The following is a 24019-nucleotide window of genomic DNA, read 5'->3' on the forward strand; positions in this document are numbered from 1 at the left end:
GATATATCACCTGTACTGTATGAGATCTATCACCTGTACTGTATGAGATCTATCACCTGTACTGTATGAGATATATTACCTGTTCTGTATGAGATATATCACCTGTACTGTATGAGATCTATCACCTGTACTGTATGAGATCTATCACCTGTACTGTATGAGATATATCACCTGTACTGTATGAGATCTATCACCTGTACTGTATGAGATATATTACCTGTACTGTATGAGATCTATCACCTGTACTGTATGAGATATATCACCTGTACTGTATGAGATATATTACCTATACTGTATGAGATATATTACCTGTTCTGTATGAGATCTATCACCTGTACTGTATGAGATCTATCACCTGTACTGTATGAGATATATTACCTGTTCTGTATGAGATCTATCACCTGTACTGTATGAGATCTATCACCTGTACTGTATGAGATCTATCACCTGTACTGTATGAGATATATCACCTGTACTGTATGAGATCTATCACCTGTACTGTATGAGATATATTACCTGTACTGTATGAGATCTATCACCTGTACTGTATGAGATCTATCACCTGTACTGTATGAGATATATTACCTGTACTGTATGAGATCTATCACCTGTACTGTATGAGATCTATCACCTGTACTGTATGAGATATATTACCTGTACTGTATGAGATCTATCACCTGTACTGTATGAGATCTACCACCTGTACTGTATGAGATCTATCACCTGTACTGTATGAGATCTATCACCTGTACTGTATGAGATATTTCACCTGTACTGTATGAGATATATTACCTGTACTGTATGAGATATATCACCTGTACTGTATGAGATCTATCACCTGTACTGTATGAGATCTATCACCTGTACTGTATGAGATCTATCACCTGTACTGTATGAGATCTATCACCTGTTCTGTATGAGATCTATCACATGTACTGTATGAGATCTATCACCTGTACTGTATGATATCTATCACCTGTTCTGTATGAGATCTATCACCTGTACTGTATGAGATCTATCACCTGTACTGTATGAGATCTATCACCTGTACTGTATGAGATATATCACCTGTACTGTATGAGATCTATCACCTGTACTGTATGAGATATATTACCTGTACTGTATGAGATCTATCACCTGTACTGTATGAGATCTATCACCTGTACTGTATGAGATATATTACCTGTACTGTATGAGATCTATCACCTGTACTGTATGAGATCTATCACCTGTACTGTATGAGATCTATCACCTGTACTGTATGAGATCTATCACCTGTACTGTATGAGGTCTATCACCTGTACAGTATAATATATATTACCTGTACTGTATGAGATCTATCACCTGTACTGTATGAGATCTATCACCTGTACTGTATGAGATATATTACCTGTACTGTATGAGATCTATCACCTGTACTGTATAAGATATATTACCTGTACTGTATGAGATCTATCACCTGTACTGTATGAGATCTATCACCTGTACTGTATGAGATATATCACCTGTACTGTATGAGATCTATCACCTGTACTGTATAAGATATATTACCTGTACTGTATGAGATCTATCACCTGTACTGTATGAGATCTATCACCTGTACTGTATGAGATATATCACCTGTACTGTATGAGATCTATCACCTGTACTGTATAAGATATATTACCTGTACTGTATGAGATCTATCACCTGTACTGTATGAGATCTATCACCTGTACTGTATAAGATATATTACCTGTACTGTATGAGATCTATCACCTGTACTGTATGAGATCTATCACCTGTACTGTATAAGATATATTACCTGTACTGTATGAGATCTATCACCTGTACTGTATGAGATCTATCACCTGTACTGTATGAGATATATTACCTGTACTGTATGAGATCTATCACCTGTACTGTAAGAGATCTATCACCTGTACTGTATGAGATCTATCACCTGTACTGTATAAGATATATTACCTGTTCTGTATGAGATCTATCACCTGTACTGTATGAGATCTATCACCTGTACTGTATAAGATATATCACCTGTACTGTATGAGATCTATCACCTGTACTGTATGAGATCTATCACCTGTACTGTATAAGATATATTACCTGTACTGTATGAGATATATTACCTGTTCTGTATGAGATCTATCACCTGTACTGTATGAGATCTATCACCTGTACTGTATGAGATATATTACCTGTACTGTATGAGATCTATCACCTGTACTGTATGAGATCTATCACCTGTACTGTATGAGATATATTACCTGTACTGTATGAGATATATCACCTGTACTGTATTAGATGCATTACCTGTACTGTATGATATATCACATGTACTGTATGAGATATATCACTTGTACAGTATAAGATAAATCACCTGTACAGTACGAGATGTATTACCTGTATAATATACACTAAAGATATATTACCTGTACTGTGACGAGACCAATCTCGCCACATTGCATTGGAGAAGCCTGGTTGCCGGCCTGCTGCCTTTGGACTATGGACCAGACTTTAAAAGGCTTTTTTTTTCCCTGCAGAAAGGCTATTTCGTGCCTTTCTGCCAGGGTGTTCAGTAGATTTTATCTACCGAACAAACTGCCGAAGGCGCGACCACCCGGGAGCTGGATTGTGCCGCCAATTGACCGCCCTGAAGCTGCGGTTAACCGCAGCTTAATTGACGAATGCAGGGTGGTCTTTGTTCGTTTACCGAACACGTGGCGGCGGCCATTTTAAAAGTCCCGTACGGCCAGCGGTGTTCGGCGCTTAAACTATGGAACTAAAAACGGACACTAATTTGCACAAACACCGCTGAGCCGTCCGCCGCCTGGTTCTTATTCGTACAGATCTAACGAATACATGTCCATTCAGTATTTTATGTTATTTGAATGTGTTAATCCAGATAGCTATGCCATGGAGCCCATTCGTGTAGTTAAAGACTTTGGCTCCATGGCAATTGAACTGTGTGAATAGGATCTGAGCGCTATTCAGTAGTTTTGTGCGCTCAGATCCCAGCTATCTGGGGATGTGTGACATGTCTGTGTTTAGTGTATGAAATGTAACTTTGTGTATTTTATGGTGTTTTACTGTCTTTGTGTCCCCACGTGTATAATGGCGATTTGCCTTTGTCCTGGGAGATAATTGAATTACTTCTCAATTATCTCCAGGGCAGAATGGAGGAAGCCAGGATGCATTGTGGGAAAGTATTGTGACTGTATGTCCTAAATTGATACCTGTCTGTCTTTTGTTACAGTCTCCCATTTGGTCCCCTAGGGGAGTGTCCACCAAGTGGGAGACCTGCATAAATACTGGGCAGGTAGCCCATAATAAAACAGACCACTGCTTGACCCTCAACACGGAGCCTTGTCTCATTCTTGGGGGGATTCACTGTATGCTGATAGAGACTGATTGCCAGGAGTGTAAGCCCTTTGGGAGCTTTTCCTGTTAGTCTGCTAACCGGTTCGGGAGTTTGGAGTGCTACCTTATTCCCTTGTATGCAGTTCGGGAGTTTGGTGCATTCACTTGTATTCAATTCGGGAGTTTGGTGTTCTACAGTAGCTGCCTTTATATCTGAAAGGGGAATATCGCCTAAACGGATTTTAACCCCTTGTCTGCTGAAACGGTCCGTTACATGTACAATATGAGCTTGCAATATATTACCTGTACAGTATGAGATATATTACCTGTATAGTATGAACTTGGGATGGCTTATTTAATAATTACAGTACATTGTATTGTATTATTACAGCCTATCATAATTACAGCTCATTGTATTATTACAGCTTATCATATTATTACAGCTCATTGTATTACAGCTTATTTTATTATTACAGCTTATTGTATTATTACAATTTGGCATTTTATAACAGCTCACTGTATTACAGCTCATTGTATTATTAGAGTTCATTCAATTATTACAGTACACCGTATTATTACAGCTTATTTTATTGTTTCAGCTTAGTGTATTGTTACAGCTTATTGTATTGTTACAGCTCCGTGTATTGTTACAGCTTATCGTATTGTTACAGCTTATTGTATTGTTACAGCTCAGTGTATTGTTACAGCTCTGTGTATTGTTACAGCTCCATGTATTGTTACAGCTTATCTATTGTTACAGCTCCATGTATTGTTACAGCTTATCTATTGTTACAGCTTATTGTATTGTTACAGTTTAGTGTATTGTTACAGCTTATCATATTGTTACAGCTCAGTGTATTGTTACAGCTTATCGTATTGTTACAGCTCCGTGTATTGTTACAGCTCCGTGTATTGTTACAGCTTAGTGTATTGTTAAGAGCTTATCGTATTGTTACAGCTCAGTGTATTGTTACAGCTTAGTGTATTGTTACAGCTTAGTGTATTGTTACAGCTCAGTGTATTGTTACAGCTTATCGTATTGTTACAGCTTATCGTATTGTTACAGCTTATTGTATTGTTACAGCTCCGTGTATTGGTACAGCTTAGTGTATTGTTAAGAGCTTATCGTATTGTTACAGCTCAGTGTATTGTTACAGCTTATTGTATTGTTACAGCTCCGTGTATTGTTACAGCTTATTGTATTGTTACAGTTTAGTGTATTGTTACAGCTTATCGTATTGTTACAGCTCAGTGTATTGTTACAACTTATTGTATTGTTACAGCTTATCATATTGTTACAGCTTATTGTATTGTTACAGCTCTGTGTATTGTTACAGCTTAGTGTATTGTTACAGCTTATCGTATTGTTACAGCTCAGTGTATTGTTACAGCTTATCGTATTGTTACAGTTTAGTGTATTGCTACAGCTTATCGTATTGTTACAGCTTAGTGTATTGTTACAGCTTATCGTATTGTTACAGCTTATCGTATTTGTAACGGACTGTTTCAGCAGACAAGGGGTTAAAATCGTTTAGGCGATAATCCCCTTTTCAAAGACAGGCACAGCTACTGTAAAATCACCAAAACTCACGAATTGGATATAAGTGAATGCACCAAACTCCCGAACTGCATACAAGGGAATAAGGTAGCACTCCAAACTCCCGAACTGGAACCTCACGAATAGCTGCTAGCAGACGAACAGGAAAAGCTCCCAAGCGGCTTACACTCCTGGCAGTCAGTCCCTATCAGCATACAGTGAATCCCCCCCAAGAACGAGACGAGGCTCCATGTTGGGGGTCAAGCAGTGGTCTGTTTATTGAGGGCTACCTAACCCTGTATTTATGCAGGTCTCCCACCTGGTGGACACTCCCCTAGGGGACCAGATGGAAGACTGTAACACAGACAGACATGTATCACATTACAGACTCACAGAAGCAAAACATCCCCACAATGCATCCTGGCTTCCTCCCTTCTGCCCTGGAGATAATTGGAGAAGTAATTCAATTATCTCCCAGGACAAAGGCAAAACTCCATTACACACGTGGGGACCCAAATACAGTAATATGCTTTAAAATACATAAAGTTACTTTTTATACATAAAACATAGACATGTCACATATCCCCAGATAGCTCAGGTCTAAGTGCACATTATTAGGCGAATGGCACTCAGACCACACGAATACAGTTTAATCGCCATGGAGCCAAAGTCTTTAATCACACGAATAGGCTCCATGGCATAGCTATCTGGGTTACCACAAATTCACATAAAACAAAATACCGAATGAACGGCTGTTCGGCTACATCCCTACGAATAGGAACCAGGAGACGGACGGCTCAGCGGTGTTCGTGCAAATAAGTGTCCGTTTATAGTTCCATAGTTTAAGTGCCGAACACCGCTGGCCGTACGAGACTTGTAAAATGGCCGCCGCCACGTGTTCGGTCGACGAACAAAGACCACCCTGCCTTCGTCAATTAAGCTGCGGTTAACCGCAGCTTCAGGGTGGTCAATTGGCGGCACACTCCAGCTCCCAGGTGGTCGCACAATCGTTAGTTTGTTCAGTAGATAAAATCTACCGAACACCCCGGCAGAAAAGGCACGAATAAGCCTTTCTGCAGGGAAAATAAGTCTTTAAAAATCTGGTCCATAGTCCAAAGGCAGCAGGCGGGCAACCAGGCTCCTCCAATGCAATGTGGCGAGATTGGTCTCGTCACAGTATTGTTACAGCTTATTGTATTGTTACAGCTTATTGTATTGTTACAGCTTAGTGTATTGTTACAGCTTATCGTATTGTTACAGCTCAGTGTTTTGTTACAGCTCAGTGTATTGTTACAGCTTATCTTATTTTTACAGCTTATCGTATTGTTACAGCTTATTGTATTGTTACAGCTCCGTGTATTGTTACAGCTTATCGTATTGTTACAGCTTAGTGTATTGTTACAGCTCAGTGTATTGTTACAGCTTATCGTATTGTTACAGCTTAGTGTATTGTTACAGCTCAGTGTATTGTTACAGCTTATCGTATTGTTACAGCTTAGTGTATTGTTACAGCTTATTGTATTGTTACAGCTCCGTGTATTGTTACAGCTTAGTGTATTGTTACAGCTTAGTGTATTGTTACAGCTCAGTGTATTGTTACAGCTTATCGTATTGTTACAGCTTATCGTATTGTTACAGCTTATTGTATTGTTACAGCTCCGTGTATTGTTACAGCTCCGTGTATTGTTACAGCTTAGTGTATTGTTACAGCTTAGTGTATTGTTACAGCTCAGTGTATTGTTACAGCTTATCGTATTGTTACAGCTTATCGTATTGTTACAGCTTATCGTATTGTTACAGCTTATTGTATTGTTACAGCTCCGTGTATTGGTACAGCTTAGTGTATTGTTACAGCTTATCATATTGTTACAGCTTAGTGTATTGTTACAGCTTATCATATTGTTACAGCTCAGTGTATTGTTACTGCACATTAAGTTTGCTTTTTAAATCTCTTGTATGTATTTTCATTATTAGTACCTTAAAAGAACACTGTATGGAGTGCCCTGGTTGCATTTTGGTAGAGTTTGACAATCTAGCTGTGTCCCACTGGGCAACCAACAGCTCCCCATAGTATTCCATTGTAAGACTCCAGATACTCTTAGGTTGATCACGCCATGTGAGCGCTGTTATCCCAGCAGTATTATTATTATTATTATTTTATTATTTATATAGCGCCATCAGATTCCGTAGCGAATGGTCCTAAATAGGAATTCTATGGCATTGCATGATAGTATGTATACCATCCCCCTCCCTGTATTAACTCTGTCACTGCCAGGCTGACATCTTCCATCTCTCCAGCCTCCTACAGGTCTTCAATCAGCGGCACCTAAACCTGTTGATGTCCAACTCAAGCAACGCCTTCCATACTACAACCTAACGGTATTATACATAACATCTGCTCCCTCTACTGTACCCAGCCCTGTGTGTAATACAGAACACCTGCTCCCTATACTGTACCCAGCCCTGTGTGTAATACATAACATCTGCTCCCTATACTGTACCCCGCCCTGTGTGTAATACAGAACTTACCATGCGGCTCTCTGCCTATAACATGGAGTGCACACCATGTTATACTTGATATCTCATACATTATACATAGTAACGTTCTCACTTGTTGATCAGGTTCCTCAGCATTACAGAATGATGGGTTATCAGCCAATCAGGGCATGTGAAACATCTTCCTCATATAAATCTCCAGCTTTGGCCAGACCACTGCGGACAGGGGCTGAGGTAAGATGGAGTCCACACTGCCTGAGCTCTGGTATCTGTGAATAAACACTGAAAAGGTGAATCATTCTTTTTCTAGGACGAGTTGATACCTGCAAAGGAGTCCTTACCAGCTGAGCCCCTTCTATCAGGACTGACAGAGCATGAATCGAGACAAGAGGGAGAGACCCCCAGAAACCTTTTCCGTAGCCTTGTACCCCCGGAGCAGATGCTGAATCCCTCAGATTACCCCCGGATGCATGTGTTTGTGAGTGACATGTCTACGTACTGTGCACCTTGTAGACAGACCACCTTGTTAATCAGTTGATATAAATGTATCATATTTAAAAGTGACCTCACCTTGATTTTGACAGTTTACATATTCCTTGTTGGCCAATACATTTTGCTTGCTTCCCCCATATATGTTCTATGTTCCCCCTATACATTTTCCTTTCTTCCGCTTATACATATTCCTTCCCCCCATACATATTCCTTGTTTCCCCCCCATACATATTACTTGCCCCCCATACATATTCCTTGTTCCTACCATACATATTCCTCCCCCCCCATACATGTGCCTTGTCCCCCCATACATATTCCTTGTTCCCCCCATACATATTCCTTGTTCCCCCATACATATTCATTGTTCCCCCATTCATATTCATTGTTCCCCCATACATATTCCTTGTTTCCCCCCATACCTATTCCTTCCCCCATACATGTTCCTTGTCCCCCCATACATATTCCTTGTTTCCCCCCATACATATTCCTTGTTCCTCCCATACATATTCCTTGTTTCCCCCATACATATTCCTTGTTTCCACCATACATATTCCTTGTTTTCCCCCCATATCAATTCCTTCCCCCCCATACATGTTCCTTGCCCCCCCATACATATTCCTTGTTCCCCCCATACATATTCCTTGTTTCTACCATACATATTCCTTGTTTCCCCCCATACATATTCCTTGTTCCCCCCATACATATTCCTTGTTTCTACCATACATATTCCTTGTTCCCCCCATACATATTCCTTGTTTCTACCATACATATTCCTTGTTTCCCCCCATACATATTCCTTGTTTCCCCCCCATACATATTAATTGTTTGTCAAAAGTAAAGACAAATAAGTCAATGGGACCCGATGGAAACAAGGAACTATATATAGGAGTCCTAACCTCTGAGGAAAGGGATTTAGGGGTGATTATTTCTGAGGACTTAAAGGTATGCAGACAATGTAATAGAGCAGCAGGAAATGCTAGCAGAATGCTTGGTTGTATAGGGAGAGGTATTAGCAGTAGAAAGAGGGAAGTGCTCATGCCATTGTACAGAACACTGGGGAGACCTCACTTGGAGTACTGTACACAGTACTGGAGACTGTATCTTCAGAAGGATATTGATACCTTAGAGAGAGTTCAAAGAAGGGCTACTAAACTGGTTCATGGATTGCAGGATAAAACTTACCAGGAAAGGTTAAAGGATCTTAACATGTATAGCTTGGAGGAAAGACGAGACAGGGGGGATATGATAGAAACATTTAAATACATAAAGGGAATCAACACAGTAAATGAGGAGACTATATTTAAGGGAGAAAAACTATCACAACAAGAGGACATAGTCTTAAATTAGAGGGACAAAGGTTTAAAAATAATATCAGGAAGTATTACTTTACTGAGAGGGTAGTGGATGCATGGAATAACCTTCCAGCTGAAGTGGTAGAGGTTAACACAGTAAAGGAGTTTAAGCATGCGTGGGATAGGCATAAGGCTATCCTAACTATAAGATAAGGACAGGGACTAATGAAAGTATTTAGAAAATTGGGCAGACTAGATGGGCCGAATGGTTCTTATCTGCCGTCACATTCTATGTTTCTATGTCGAAACATTCAAAAAAACTGCTTAACTGCCTGGCAGCCAGGAGGGTCACAGTGGCAGCTTGGCTAAAGATGGAAGTTCCATCTTTGAAGGAAGTTATAGTAAAAATAGAGGATAACTACATTATTAACGGCCAAAGTGAGGCGCACGATGCCCACCATGTTTCTAATCTGAACTTAAAGGAACACTATAATCACCTAAGCAACTTTAGCTTAATGAAGCAGTTACATTGTATAGATCATGCCCCTGCAGTCTCAATGCTCAGTTCTCTGCCATTTAGGAGTTAAATCACTTTTTTTCTGTTTATGCAGCCCTAGCCACACCTCCCCTGACTCTGATTGACACAGCCTGCATGTAACAAAACTGGTTTTACTTTCAGTCAGATGTAATTTACCTTAAACAGTTGTATCTCTTTCTCTGTAAATTGAACTTTAATCACATACAGGAGGCTCTTGCAGGGTCTAGCAAGCTATTAACATAGCAGGGGATAAGAAAAGTAAATTAAACAGAACTTGCAATAAAGAAAGGATAAACTTTAGATGACTCTTTACAGGAAGTGTTTAGGAAGGCTGTGCAAGTCACATGCAGGGAGGTGTGACTAGGGTTCATAAACAAAGTGATTTAACTCCTAAATGGCAGAGAATTGAGCAGTGAGACTGCAGGGGCATGTTCTATACACCAAAACTGCTTCATTTAGCTAAAGTTGTTTTGGTGACTATAGTGTCCCTTTAACCCCTTAAGGACACATGACATGTCTGACACGTCATGATTCCCTTTTATTCCAGAAGTTTGGTCCTTAAGGGGTTAAGGGGCTAGAGCGGTTTGGGGGGGTAAGGCGAGGGTTGCAGGTGGCGTGTGTTATATATTTTTCTTTTTCTCTTCCTCTTCCTTCCTTTTTAATCTCTTCTTCCTTTTCTTATTACATTTAAAAAGGTGGAGAACTATGTTCAGTGAGAAGTATTATGCTTCAGATTTAACCCATGCTTTGCTGAGCCCTGAAAGGCTCTACAATGTCTATTACAAATTTTGGATGTACGATCAATGCTCACCATGTGACCTCTATATTCCTTTCATGAGCCCTGTGAGACTCTTCCATGTCATGCATTCACTCACTGGGTTGCATCTCGCTATGTGTGTAACATAAAAAAAGAATTTTAAAAAGAAGATAGATAGATACTGTGATGGAGCTCCTGTACTCTGATCGAGTACCTCTGCCCAGTTTGCTTCCTAGTTGATTGCCGGGACCCTGGAACGCTTCAACCCCAGTTGCCCAGGCTTGACTGGGGTCTCTCTGGAGCTTTTTCACCCAACCAGGCTGCAGCTCCTACCAGTCATGTATCATCCTGTCTGCCTATTCCTTCCAGGCAGGTATCGTCCCCTCTGCCTATTTTTCTGCAGCCCTTCTTCCAGACAGGTATCATCCCCTCTGCCTATTCCTCTGCAGCCCTTCTTCCAGGCAGGTATCATCCCCTCTGCCTATTCCTCTGCAGCTCTCTTTCCAGGCAGGTATCATTCCCCTCTGCCTATTCCTCTGCAGCTCTCCTTCCAGGCAGGTATCATCCCCTCTGCCTATTCCTCTGCAGCCCTTCTTCCAGGCAGGTATCGCCCTGTAACGGCACCCCCAGGCATAAAAGGGGTTAAAAGCAGTTAAGATTTGATTTTTTTTGTGATTTTTTTTAACTGTTTACTAGACATGCCCCTACTCGCGGTATAGTGAGTAGGGGCAAAATGTACTAATGCTAAGTAATTTTTACTTAGTATTAGTAAATTTGGCTGAAAGACCAATTTAGGTCTTTCAGCCTTTTGGTAGATAACTCCCTAATACCGTGGGAATTAGGGAGTTATCTACTAAGCGGCTGCAAGAGAAGTGCCGATGTTCCGAAGTGCTGAAGTTGCCGATGTTCCGAAGTGTTGAAGTTCCGAATTGCCGAAGTCCCGAATTTCGGAATGCCGAACCGAACCGAAAATTTTCCCTATGCACATGCCTAATCTGGGTTAGCGCTGTTCAAACATTAAAATACCGAATGGACCGGTGTTCGGCTAGATTGCTGAAGGCAGGAGAAGGGAGGTCGGCGGCTCAGCGGTGTTCGCGCAAATAAGTGTCCGTTTTGAGTTCCACAGGTTTTGAGCTGAACACCGCTGGCCGTTCGGGAGTTTAAGATGGCCGCTGTCACGTGGTTGGCTATGCAAACAGCGGCCACCCAGCGTTCATCAATTAAGCTGCGGTTAACCGCAGCTTCTGGGAGGTTAATTGACGGCACACTCCATACCCCGGTGGTCCAGTCGTTCGTCTGTTTGTTCGGTAGATTCAATCTACCGAACGCCCGGGCAGAAAGGCACGAACAAGCCTTTCTGCAGGGAAAAATCAAGTGTTTCAATACAGAGGGAGCAGGCGAGCAAACAGGCTTCTCCAATGCCCAGTGGCGAGGTTGGTTTTGCCACACGCCCCCTCTGCCTATTCCTCTGCAGCTTTCCTTCCAGGCAGTTATTGTCCCCTCTGCCTATTCCTCTGCAGCTTTCCTTCCAGGCAGGTTTCGTCCCCTCTGCCTATTCCACTGCAGCTTTCCTTCCAGGCAGGTATTGTCCCCTCTGCCTATTCCTATGCAGCCCTTCTTGCAGACAGGTATCGTCCCTTCTGCCTATTCCTCTGCAGCCCTTCTTCCAGGCAGGTATCGTCCCCTCTGCCTATTCCTCTGCAGTCCTTCTTCCAGACAGGTATGCACATATGCCTGCAATGTGATTGCTCTTGTCTTTATGAAGACACCTGCAGCTCTCAGCTCTCTTTGATTTTTCCCAGGGCTAGAGGTATCGTGCAGCCAACCAACAGGTATGAGAACTCTGTTACTGAAATCCCTAAAAATTCACAGAGGTCACACAGCACCAAAACGAATAACATACTCATCTTTATTTTTTTTCTTGGGGCTCCTTACATGTAACTTATGGTGACAATAGGATAAAAATACAAACAATCAAGTCATATCAGACATCATACAGAACCTTATAATAATACCATAACCTATTTAGAAAGGAGTGGGGAAGACAATAATTAACACAACATATCTCTCCTGCCTGCAGAATTCACAATATGCAAATCTACCTGAATATGCAAATTAACAAGTCTTGCTATTCAGGTAGGGCATATAGGTGTTGCTACCACAGCCAAATCCAACTTGCTGGTAGCAAGCATCAGCAGGACAGGAGAGCACACAAACAATAAACAAATATGTTATACACCCCCTGCACCTATAAAGGGTCATTCAGTAACCTATGTGAAGTGTCCTTCTGCTTCCAGTGATGGTGACTTCCGTCATAGATACATCATTATAACAAGGGTCCACTGGATTTAGAATGGATGTTCAGCTTTTTGTGACTGTAGCATTGTTTTATACATGGTGTTGGGCCAGAGATCCATTTACTCCATTGTCAGTACAGGAACAGGTATTAATGTGTCTCTCTCTGCTTTATAGAACCCTGCTCCTGGCCTGCTGGCTTTAAAGAGACCTCTGTCATATTCGGAAATCGACATGGACTATCACTTCTGTCCCCTGCCAAAGTACCCTGTCATGCAGTTACATGTGGGAATTTCTGCCCCCATTAACACACAGAGAAGGTTTCTAAGCAGAGAGGTAACCCCCCTGTAATGATGTGCCAAGTAATGTTTCCTAAAAGGCATTGGGCTGGGTCAATGCCAACTTTTCTCAACTTCTTTCTCTGCAGGAGATTCTCCGGGGCACAATGGTGTGGAGGAGGTTCCCGTCCATTGCCCTGTCTGCAGCTTCTCCCAGTATCAGGGCGGGCACACCACGCTGGTAAGAGCTACGCGCTTTCACTTTAAATAATAATTATAGGAGTATAGGGAAGACCTATATAGTGGGTGCCACCAGTAGAGTGTGTGGAGATATATATATATAATACATAGTTATATACAAAGTTAAATGGGCATTCTAACCAGCATACATTAAAAATAACTTGTTATTGCATGGTGGTTAGAAAAGGTGCGTTTACTTACTCTTTCTCCCAGTGATCGCTATCTCCCCAGGGAAGCTCCCCCTCATTGGCTGATTCCAACTGATCCAATGCTTCCCCTAGGAAATCATTGGGAGCCTAGTGCACGTGTGGCAAAACGCTGCGCCAACCAGTCGACCTCCCTGAGATCATGTGGAGTTATTCTTCACTATTTTGGCGGGAGCATCTCTAGTTGTTGGTTAATTCAGCAATTAAAACATTGTCCTTCCCGCAACAAAAAACGCAATGTTGTTAGCTGCAGGATTAAAATGGGAGGGGGGGTTGGCGAGGCACTTAAGATGAAGTGGTCTGGGTGCCTTTAGTGTTCCGTAAAGTTGTTTTGGTACTTAGAGTATCCCTTTAATATTGAGGCAAGTTTGTGCACGGGTAGCGTATACTAAAATTCACTCACTGATGTGTTAAATCGAACATTGACAGGGGTTTTCAAGGAAATGAAGATTGCCAGGAATAGAAAGTGATTTCAAATCCAACTGAAAGCCTAACGGACTGTGACAATTTGTACGGTTCACTTATTTTGAACTTAAATTCACTCTGAATTCCCGGCATTCCTCACTTCCTAACCCTGGAAGTGTGTTATTATCCTATAGGTATTAGGATTTTGATCCCCCTGATAAGTCCATGCGTTTGATATTTATTTCTATGATCTATATAAACATAGATTTGAGGGCACTCCCTTGCTCCAAGTTGCATTAAATGAAAAAATGGATGAAAATATTTGCTGCATGGGTGCTCGACTGGATGACGATTTATAGAACAAACCAGATAAGAAGTGTGATGGACTGAACCTCGTCACGGCTTCATAGAGGGGCCTGCTGGCCAGCCTCTTACCATTAGGACTATGGCCCATGTGTTAGACTTTGGTTCAGGACAAGGGAAAGGCTTCGTTCGTGCCTGTTCCCTTATATGGTACGGTATATGGGGCTTAAAGAACGGAATATACTTATGCTGTTCGTATGTCGAACCAACAGTTGGACCACCTGGAACTGGAGTGTGTCGCTTGTTAACCTTATTGACCTCGTTAACTGAAACATTTTAAACAGTCGGCTGGGTTGCCGCCGTTTGTATGGCCGAACACGAGGTGGCGGCCATCTTGTTCCCGCGAACGCGTATAACAGTGTTTGGTCGTTGAGTATATGGAACCCAAATCGGACACTCGAAGGCGCGAACACCGCTGGGATTTCCATATCCAAGTATGTTCGGTTGAGAAGAGCGGCGTTCAGTGGGAGAAATCTCCCAAACGCAGGACACAAGGCATGCATACACACGAACAGTTCCATTCGTATTTATAATGTATTTTTGTACTCCCGAAAGAGAGAGACTGATTTCATGGAACTCTTTTGGGCAGGAGCCTCGGTCAGTCAAATTATGACCTCCATGGAAATCCTGAACCCCTGAACCGATCTGGGTGATTTTTGTATACGTTGGTCACCCAGATCGGCGCTTTCAGGAGGTGTGACTTTTGTGGGGTTTCCATGTTGTAATGTATCACCTGGCACCCCGACTGGATACCTCCATTGAAGGATGCTCCTAGCGCTTCCTGAGTACTCCAACCAACACCATAACCACCACAGACTCCTTCCGAGAGCAAGACAGGAACAAGCTCTTTAACCCCTTAAGGACCAAACTTCTGGAATAAAAGGGAATTATGACGTGTCAGACATGTCATGTGTCCTTAAGGGGTTAAAGAACTTAGAAGTGATTATCTAAGGGAGCATGCAGAGCATAGCAATACCCAGTGTGAATATAGCTGTCCCCTCCAATCACGAGACAAGACTATGTGTTGAGGATCAAGAAGAACTGTCTAAAATTTTATTTTCCTTGGGACTAGCCCATATGGTCATTACATTAACATTGCTGTGAAAACTCAATAAAATGACAAACAGTCAAATCATAGCAGGCAACATACAGTGACTTATTATAACACAATGGCATATTTTCAAAGAGGTGGGGGAGACAATAATTAACAGAAAATATCTGCAAATCTGCAAATCTGCCCAAATATGCAAATGAACCGGTCTTGCTATTCAGGTAGTGCATATTACTGTTGCTACCAACAGAGGGCACTAGACAAGCTCCATAGCCAAATCCACCTAGTTGGTAGCAAACCTCAACAGTACAGGAGAGCAGGCAATACATCCCAGGGGCCATAGTCACATGGCAGGAGGCTGGCAATCAGTCTTCTCCAATGCCCAGTGGCGAGGCTGGTTCCGCCACACATGTGTTTTACGAGTATTTTCGTGAGGTTGTTAAAATGATGTTTTCTGTGCCTGGAGATAACTGAGTTTAGTACAGTTCCTGACTCAATTATCTCCCAGGCACAGGGGAGGGATTATCTTATTTTCTGTGGGAGTGTCCTGGACCTGAGAGCCAATGTAATCATGCGTATGTTTCTGCTGTAGTCTACTCTCAGGTCCAGTGAGGAATGCCCCTGAAATATGTAACCTGAAATCCCTTGCAAGGGGACCTGCATATAAGGCCAGTTGTGGCTGCCATTACACAGATTCGTTTTACCCTTCATGAAGACTAGGCTCATGTTTGGGGCATTGGAGAGCTATATTCACACTCTGGGGATTGCTATAATCACTATACTCCCTTGGGTTGCAATACTTGCTCTTGTAAGAGCAGCCTGCTTTGCTCTCTTGATTAGGAGAGGTATACCTCACTGGAAGCTGGATCCTGGTCTTGGGTCCAGGGTGGGTGGAGGACAGCGAGACCCCAACCAAGTGGCGGCGGTTTGTGGGGTTTACGGTGGTTATGGTGTCTGGTGCGGTGCTTATGGTACTCAAGGATTACTAGGAAGCAGCGATTGACGGAGGTACAAGGTCAGGGTGCCAGGCAGTCCGTCACAAGAAGAATAGACACAAACTCACAAACTTGAAAAACATTTAATCTGTGTTTACATCCATGTGTCTGGACCAGGACCCGAAGATATAAATAAATATATAAAATGTATTAAGTGATACTTACAGACTTGCTTACAAAAATTAGAATTCAAAGCTCATTTCAAATTTAAGGTAAAAAAATTCTCCCAGTCAGCTTTGCCTCCAGTTTGGCCTTAAATGTGAAACTCGGTTTAGTGAGAAACTCTGGCAGTATTATCTGTTTTTAACAGAGCGCAGTCTATATCCGTGTCTGCCCTATGGAAAGCAAGGAGTTAATATGTTCCTGGCTCTATGCATGTTCAATAATGATTGACTTAATCTGCACCTTAAAGTATTTATTATAGATTTTCTCCTTTCATTAGCTTCCGTCTAATATCACTTTATTATCTAGGTGGAAATAAGAGATACATTGTGTCTGCCGGGACCTTATTATTGTTCTTAAATCTGATTCCTTGGACGCTGCTGATCAATGAGACTGTGATATGATTCATAAAAGAATGTTACAGATTGTCTACTAACACAACGTGTGTTTAATGCTGGTATGGGATCAGATTAGTGAGCACAGTGTTTCTGGCCGGTCTGTGTACTGTCTGCTAACACAACGTGTGTTTAATGCTGGTATGGGATCAGAATAGTGAGCACAGTGTTTCTGGCCGGTCTGTGTACTGTCTACTAACACAACGTGTGTTTAATGTTGGTATGGGATCAGATTAGTGAGCACAGTGTATTTGGCCGGCCTCTGTACTGTCTGCTAACACAACGTGTGTTTAATGCTGGTATGGGATCAGATTAGTGAGCACAGTGTTTCTGGCCGGTCTGTGTACTGTCTACTAACACAACGTGTGTTTAATGTTGGTATGGGATCAGATTAGTGAGCACAGTGTATCTGGCCGGCCTCTGTACTGTCTGCTAACACAACGTGTGTTTAATGCTGGTATGGGATCAGATTAGTGAGCACAGTGTATCTGGACGGTCTGTGTACTGTCTGCTAACACAACGTGTGTTTAATGCTGGTATGGGATCAGATTAGTGAGCACAGTGTATCTGGCCGGTCTGTGTACTGCCTGCTAACACAACGTGTGTTTAATGCTGGTACGGGCTCAGATTAGTGAGCACAGTGTATTTGGCCGGCCTCTGTACTGTCTGCTAACACAACGTGTGTTTAATGCTGGTATGGGATCCGATTAGTGAGCACAGTGTATCTGGCCGGTCTCTGTACTGTCTGCTAACACAACGTGTGTTTAATGCTGGTATGGGATCAGATTAGTGAGCACAGTGTTTCTGGCCGGTCTGTGTACTGTCTACTAACACAACGTGTGTTTAATGCTGGTATGGGATCAGATTAGTGAGCACAGTGTATCTGGCCGGTCTGTGTACTGTCTACTAACACAACGTATGTTTAATGCTGGTATGGGATCAGATTAGTGAGCACAGTGTATCTGGACGGTCTGTGTACTGTCTACTAACACAACGTGTGTTTAATGTTGGTATGGGATCAGATTAGTGAGCACAGTGTATCTGGACGGTCTGTGTACTGTCTACTAACACAACGTGTGTTTAATGTTGGTATGGGATCAGATTAGTGAGCACAGTGTATCTGGCCGGTCTGTGTACTGTCTGCTAACACAACGCGTGTTTAATGCTGGTATGGGATCAGATTAGTGAGCACAGTGTATCTGGCCGGTCTGTGTACTGTCTGCTAACACAACGTGTGTTTAATGCTGGTACGGGCTCAGATTAGTGAGCACAGTGTATTTGGCCGGCCTCTGTACTGTCTGCTAACACAACGTGTGTTTAATGCTGGTATTGGATCAGATTAGTGAGCACAGTGTATCTGGCCGGTCTCTGTACTGTCTGCTAACACAACGTGTGTTTAATGCTGGTATGGGATCAGATTAGTGAGCACAGTGTATCTGGCCGGCCTGTGTACTGTCTACTAACACAACGTGTGTTTAATGCTGGTATGGGATCAGATTAGTGAGCACAGTGTATCTGGCCGGTCTGTGTACTGTCTGCTAACACAACGTGTGTTTAATGCTGGTATGGGATCAGATTAGTGAGCACAGTGTATCTGGCCGGTCTGTGTACTGTCTGCTAACACAACGTGTGTTTAATGCTGGTATGGGATCAGATTAGTGAGCACAGTGTATCTGGCCGGCCTCTGTACTGTCTACTAACACAACGTGTGTTTAATGCTGGTATGGGATCAGATTAGTGAGCACAGTGTATCTGGCCGGTCTGTGTACTGTCTGCTAACACAACGTGTGTTTAATGCTGGTATGGGATCAGATTAGTGAGCACAGTGTATCTGGCCGGTCTGTGTACTGTCTGCTAACACAACGTGTGTTTAATGCTGGTATGGGATCAGATTAGTGAGCACAGTGTATCTGGCCGGTCTGTGTACTGTCTGCTAACACAACGTGTGTTTAATGCTGGTATGGGATCAGATTAGTGAGCACAGTGTATCTGGCCGGTCTGTGTACTGTCTGCTAACACAACGTGTGTTTAATGCTGGTATGGGATCAGATTAGTGAGCACAGTGTATCTGGCCGGTCTCTGTACTGTCTGCTAACACAACGTGTGTTTAATGCTGGTATGGGATCAGATTAGTGAGCACAGTGTATCTGGCCGGCCTCTGTACTGTCTGCTAACACAACGTGTGTTTAATGCTGGTATGGGATCAGATTAGTGAGCACAGTGTATCTGGCCGGCCTGTGTACTGTCTACTAACACAACGTGTGTTTAAGGCTGGTATGGGATCAGATTAGTGAGCACAGTGTATCTGGCCGGTCTCTGTACTGTCTGCTAACACAACGTGTGTTTAATGCTGGTATGGGATCAGATTAGTGAGCACAGTGTATCTGGCCGGCCTCTGTACTGTCTGCTAACACAACGTGTGTTTAATGCTGGTATGGGATCAGACTAGTGAGCACAGTGTATCTGGCCGGCCTCTGTACTGTCTGCTAACACAACGTGTGTTTAATGCTGGTATGGGATCAGATTAGTGAGCACAGTGTATCTGGCCGGTCTGTGTACTGGCTGCTAACACAACGTGTGTTTAATGCTGGTATGGGATCAGATTAGTGAGCACAGTGTATCTGGCCGGCCTCTGTACTGTCTGCTAACACAACGTGTGTTTAATGCTGGTATGGGATCAGATTAGTGAGCACAGTGTATCTGGCCGGTCTCTGTACTGTCTGCTAACACAACGTGTGTTTAATGTTGGTATGGGATCAGATTAGTGAGCACAGTGTATCTGGCCGGTCTGTGTACTGTCTGCTAACACAACGTGTGTTTAATGCTGGTATGGGATCAGATTAGTGAGCACAGTGTATCTGGCCGGCCTCTGTACTGTCTGCTAACACAACGTGTGTTTAATGCTGGTATGGGATCAGATTAGTGAGCACAGTGTATCTGGCCGGCCTCTGTACTGTCTGCTAACACAACGTGTGTTTAATGCTGGTATGGGATCAGATTAGTGAGCACAGTGTATCTGGCCGGCCTCTGTACTGTCTGCTAACACAACGTGTGTTTAATGCTGGTATGGGATCAGATTAGTGAGCACAGTGTATCTGGCCGGCCTCTGTACTGTCTGCTAACACAACGTGTGTTTAATGCTGGTATGGGATCAGATTAGTGAGCACAGTGTATCTGGCCGGTCTGTGTACTGTCTACTAACACAACGCGTGTTTAATGGTGGTATGGGATCAGATTAGTGAGCACAGTGTATCTGTCCGGTCTGTGTACTGGCTGCTAACACAACGTGTGTTTAATGTTGGTATGGGATCAGACTAGTGAGCACAGTGTATCTGGCCGGTCTGTGTACTGTCTGCTAACACAACGTGTGTTTAATGCTGGTATGGGATCAGATTAGTGAGCACAGTGTATCTGGCCGGTCTGTGTACTGTCTGCTAACACAACGTGTGTTTAATGTTGGTATGGGATCAGACTTGTGAGCACAGTGTATCTGGCCGGTCTGTGTACTGTCTGCTAATAGCATTTGTTCCATGTCGTTGCTCTGTGGCTCAGTTCCACTAAACTCTGCTGAGAGGGCCGTACAGGACAGCTCATATTCTTCCCGTGGAACAACGTGGTGGGAACCACATTAATCTGCTTTAATGGACAGAATATGGTCTGTTTGTGTCTCTGCACAGCATGTCAGTTATTGTATAGCAAGTATTATTATTAGCATTTCTATAGAGCCAACATATTCCGCAGCGCTGTACAATTGCAGAAAGGGGATATTAGTGGTGAAGAAGACACTCCCCCAGACATCTTACAATCAGTGAGGTAGGTGGATGTATATAGACACTCACTGGTGAGCGGATCTGACTGCGATACTAACCTGGGTTTCCCAGTTTTAAGACAGCAATGTTACCGCCGCTCTAACCAGGTAAGTCACTGTATGGTAAGTCAGGGGGTAGCAGGTAAGTTACTGTATGGTAAGTCACTGTATGGAGAGTCACTGTATATCAGGTAAGTCACTGCATGCTGAGTCACGGTGTAGCAGGTAAGTCACTGTATGGTAAGTCACTGTATGGTAAGTCAGGGGGTAGCAGGTAAGTTACTGTATGTTGAGTAATTGTGTAGGTCACTGTATGGTTAGTCACGGTGTAGCAGGTAAGTCACTGTATGGAGAGTCACTGTATATCAGGTAAGTCACTGCATGCTGAGTCACGGTGTAGCAGGTAAGTCACTGTATGGTAAGTCACTGTTTGGCTTTGTTCTCTATTTCTCTGACTGCATCACAAAGGGTTAAAATATGTACCTGTCCCAAGATTTCCAGCCTCCCACCAATTGATCCCCCAGCTGTTTGTCCCCTTGGGAGACTGTTTCCTTTGTGTCAGGCAGATTAAATTATACATGGAACAGGTCATGTATGTGTAATGGCATTTGGATCGCAGCTTTGAGCTTTGTGTTAGGCAGAGAAGATCGTCCTACAGAGCTTAAAGGACCACTATAGTGCCAGGAAAACATACTTGTTTTCCTGGCACTATAGTGCCCTGAGGGTGCCCCCACCCTCAGGGTCCCCCTCCCGCCGGGCTTTAGGGGGAGGAAGGGGTTAAACTTACCTCTTTCTCCAGCGCTGGGCGGGGAGCTCTCCTCCTCCTCCCCTCCTTCTTGGCTGAATGTGCATGCGCGGCAAGAGCCGCGCGCGCACGCATTCACCCAGTCTCATAGGAAAGCATTTACAATGATTCATAGTGAGAAGCACGCAAGCGCCTCTAGCGGCTGTCAGTGAGACAGCCACTAGAGGCTGTATTAACCATAATATAAGTAAATATAAGTTTTTAGAAAAAAGGGTTAATCCTAGCTGGACCAGGCACTTCATTAAGCTGAAGTGGTCTGGGTGCCTATAGTGGTCCTTTAATAAAATCTCCATGTGGATTATAGCTGTAGCAGAATGGATTCGCTATGCAAGATTTATTCCCTTGTGTTCGGCTGTCCATACCCCCTCCCCCACTTTCGGTTCCTGAATGTAAGATGTGTGGTCCCCCTTTTAGACCCCCAACACCGACCACCCCTGGCTTGTTAACCGAAAACGACCAATTAGCTCAAGTGCTTCCTCTGGGCAGGGCCGGCGCTACCATTAAGACGAATAAGGCATTCGCCTTGGGCGCCGGCCTCTGGGGGCGCCCACCGGGTTTTCTGGTGGACTGCCCAGCTGCTAGTGGCTGGGGATGCTGTGCTGGGCGAGCGGCTTCTTAGCCACCCCCCAGCGCAGCCATGCAGCTGCTTGCCTGCTCCGGAGAGGGGTATGCTGTAACCCCAGCACCCGAGCAGAGCTCTGTGCTTCCAGCAGGCAGGGGAAGCTGGGACATGACTTAATATCCCAGCTACCCCCTGCCTGTGAACAACGAAAGCACTCTGAGGGGAACAGGAAGCAGTCTGTGCTCACAGTGCACGCTCTCCTGCTCCCCCCACCAGGAACAGCACCAGCTACCTGCAGGCTGGACCCCTCTGCTCCATTCACAGCACTTATGAGTGATCCATCTGAAGGTAAGGGGAACTGATTATGAGTATGAGTGTATGATGGTAAATTGGTCTGTGTGTATTGAATTGCTGTGTTTGTGGGTGTAAATACATTGTGACTATATGTAAAGTGGTATGAGTTTGTGCTTGAGTGACAGTGTGTGTGTGTGAGATACTGTGTGTGTTAGTGACTGTGTAAATTACACTGTGCATGTCAGTGAGAATGTGTGAGTGACACTGTATGTCAGTGAGTGGGTGTGTGGGTAAGTGAAGCTGTGTGTATGTCAGTGATAGTGTGTGAGTGTCATTGTGTGTCTGTAAGTTAAGCTGTGTGTATGTCAGTGATAGTGTGTGAGTGTCATTGTGTATCTGTAAGTGAAGCTGTGTGTATGTCAGTGATAGTGTGTGAGTGTCATTGTGTGTCTGTAAGTGAAGCTGTGTGTATGTCAGTGTTAGTGTGTGAGTGTCATTGTGTGTCTGTAAGTGAAGCTGTGTGTATGTCAGTGATAGTGTGTGAGTGTCATTGTGTGTCTGTAAGTGAAGCTGTGTGTATGTCAGTGATAGTGTGTGAGTGTCGTGTGTGTGTTAGTGACACTGTGTATGTCAGTGAATGTGTAAGTGACACTGTATGTCAGTGAGAGTGTGTGTTAGTGATAGTGTGTGAGTGACACTGTGTATGTCAGTGTTTGTGTTAGTGAAAGTGTGTAACTGGCACTGTATGTCAGTGAGTGTGTAAGCGACACTGTGTATGTCAGTGAGAGTGTGTGTTAGTGAGAATGTGTATGTGACATTGCATGTCAGTGAAAGTGTTAGTGAAAATGTGTATGTATGTCAGAGTGACCATGTAATTAGGTACTTATATATTAAATTATATTTAAAATATATATTAATAGAATTCTATATTAAACCGAAACAATGTTTGTAGTAACATAAATTAAATCTCAATATTATTACAAATTAAACAGCACCAAATACATTGAAAAAGAGTGTGTGGATATATTTATTAGGCAGTATGTGTCTATTGATGTGTGCATTAGGCAGTACGTGTGTATTGATCTATGCATTCGGCAGTATGAGTGTATGAATGTATTTATTAGGCAGTGTGTGTGTGTGTGTGAGGATTTATGTAATGTGCATATGGTTGATTGTATGCATTAGGCAGTGTGTTTATATGGATGCATATACTGGATGAGTGTTTCTACGCAGTGTGTTTATTGCAATTCAGAATTTAGTGAATAAACCTGTGAGAGAATGTAGTTGCCTTTATGAGGGGCGGCAAAATGGATTGCTGCCTAGGGCGGAAAAAATCCTTGCACCGGCCCTGCCCCTGGGTGGCCACCAATTGTATTTCCTGTGACAAACTTCCCCTTTCCTGTGACTTTGCCATGAGTCTTTGGAGGGGCCTGCATGACAGCCTCCTGCCCACAGACTATCGACCCTGTAAAATGTGATTTAAAATTCTCCATTTGTCTATTTAAATTATATGTTTCGGTAATTGAGCAGCCGCACAAACCGGAGACCACCCTGGAGCTTGTTAAACTTAATTGATACATGGTTGCAATTTCCACCTCTATGATCTAAGTGTTTGTCTTGGTGGCTGCAATTCCTATGGACGACCACGAGGTGGCAGCCATCTTGTTCGCATGGACCAAAACCGCGAATAG

At 43.2% G+C, this 24019-nt stretch overlaps 1 protein-coding gene across 5 annotated transcripts in view; it reads left to right on the forward strand.

Moving 5' to 3' along the window:
* Positions 1-24019, forward strand: part of CFAP221 (cilia and flagella associated protein 221) — a 128165-nt gene that overhangs the window by 93643 nt on the left and 10503 nt on the right. For all 5 annotated transcript variants that reach the window (XR_010085185.1, XM_063429150.1, XM_063429152.1 and 2 more), the window contains exons 17-21: positions 7193-7273; positions 7517-7624; positions 7701-7868; positions 12942-13100; positions 13192-13283. Coding sequence is in view for 4 of the 5 variants with exons in the window: in XM_063429150.1 (XP_063285220.1) it covers positions 7193-7273; positions 7517-7624; positions 7701-7868; positions 12942-13100; positions 13192-13283 (608 nt within the window). In the remaining variant the exon portion in view is untranslated. The remainder of the gene's footprint in view (positions 1-7192; positions 7274-7516; positions 7625-7700; positions 7869-12941; positions 13101-13191; positions 13284-24019) is intronic.

This window comes from Pelobates fuscus, chromosome 8, assembly GCF_036172605.1.
Source record: "Pelobates fuscus isolate aPelFus1 chromosome 8, aPelFus1.pri, whole genome shotgun sequence".
In the NCBI taxonomy this organism is placed as follows: Eukaryota; Metazoa; Chordata; class Amphibia; order Anura; family Pelobatidae; genus Pelobates; species Pelobates fuscus.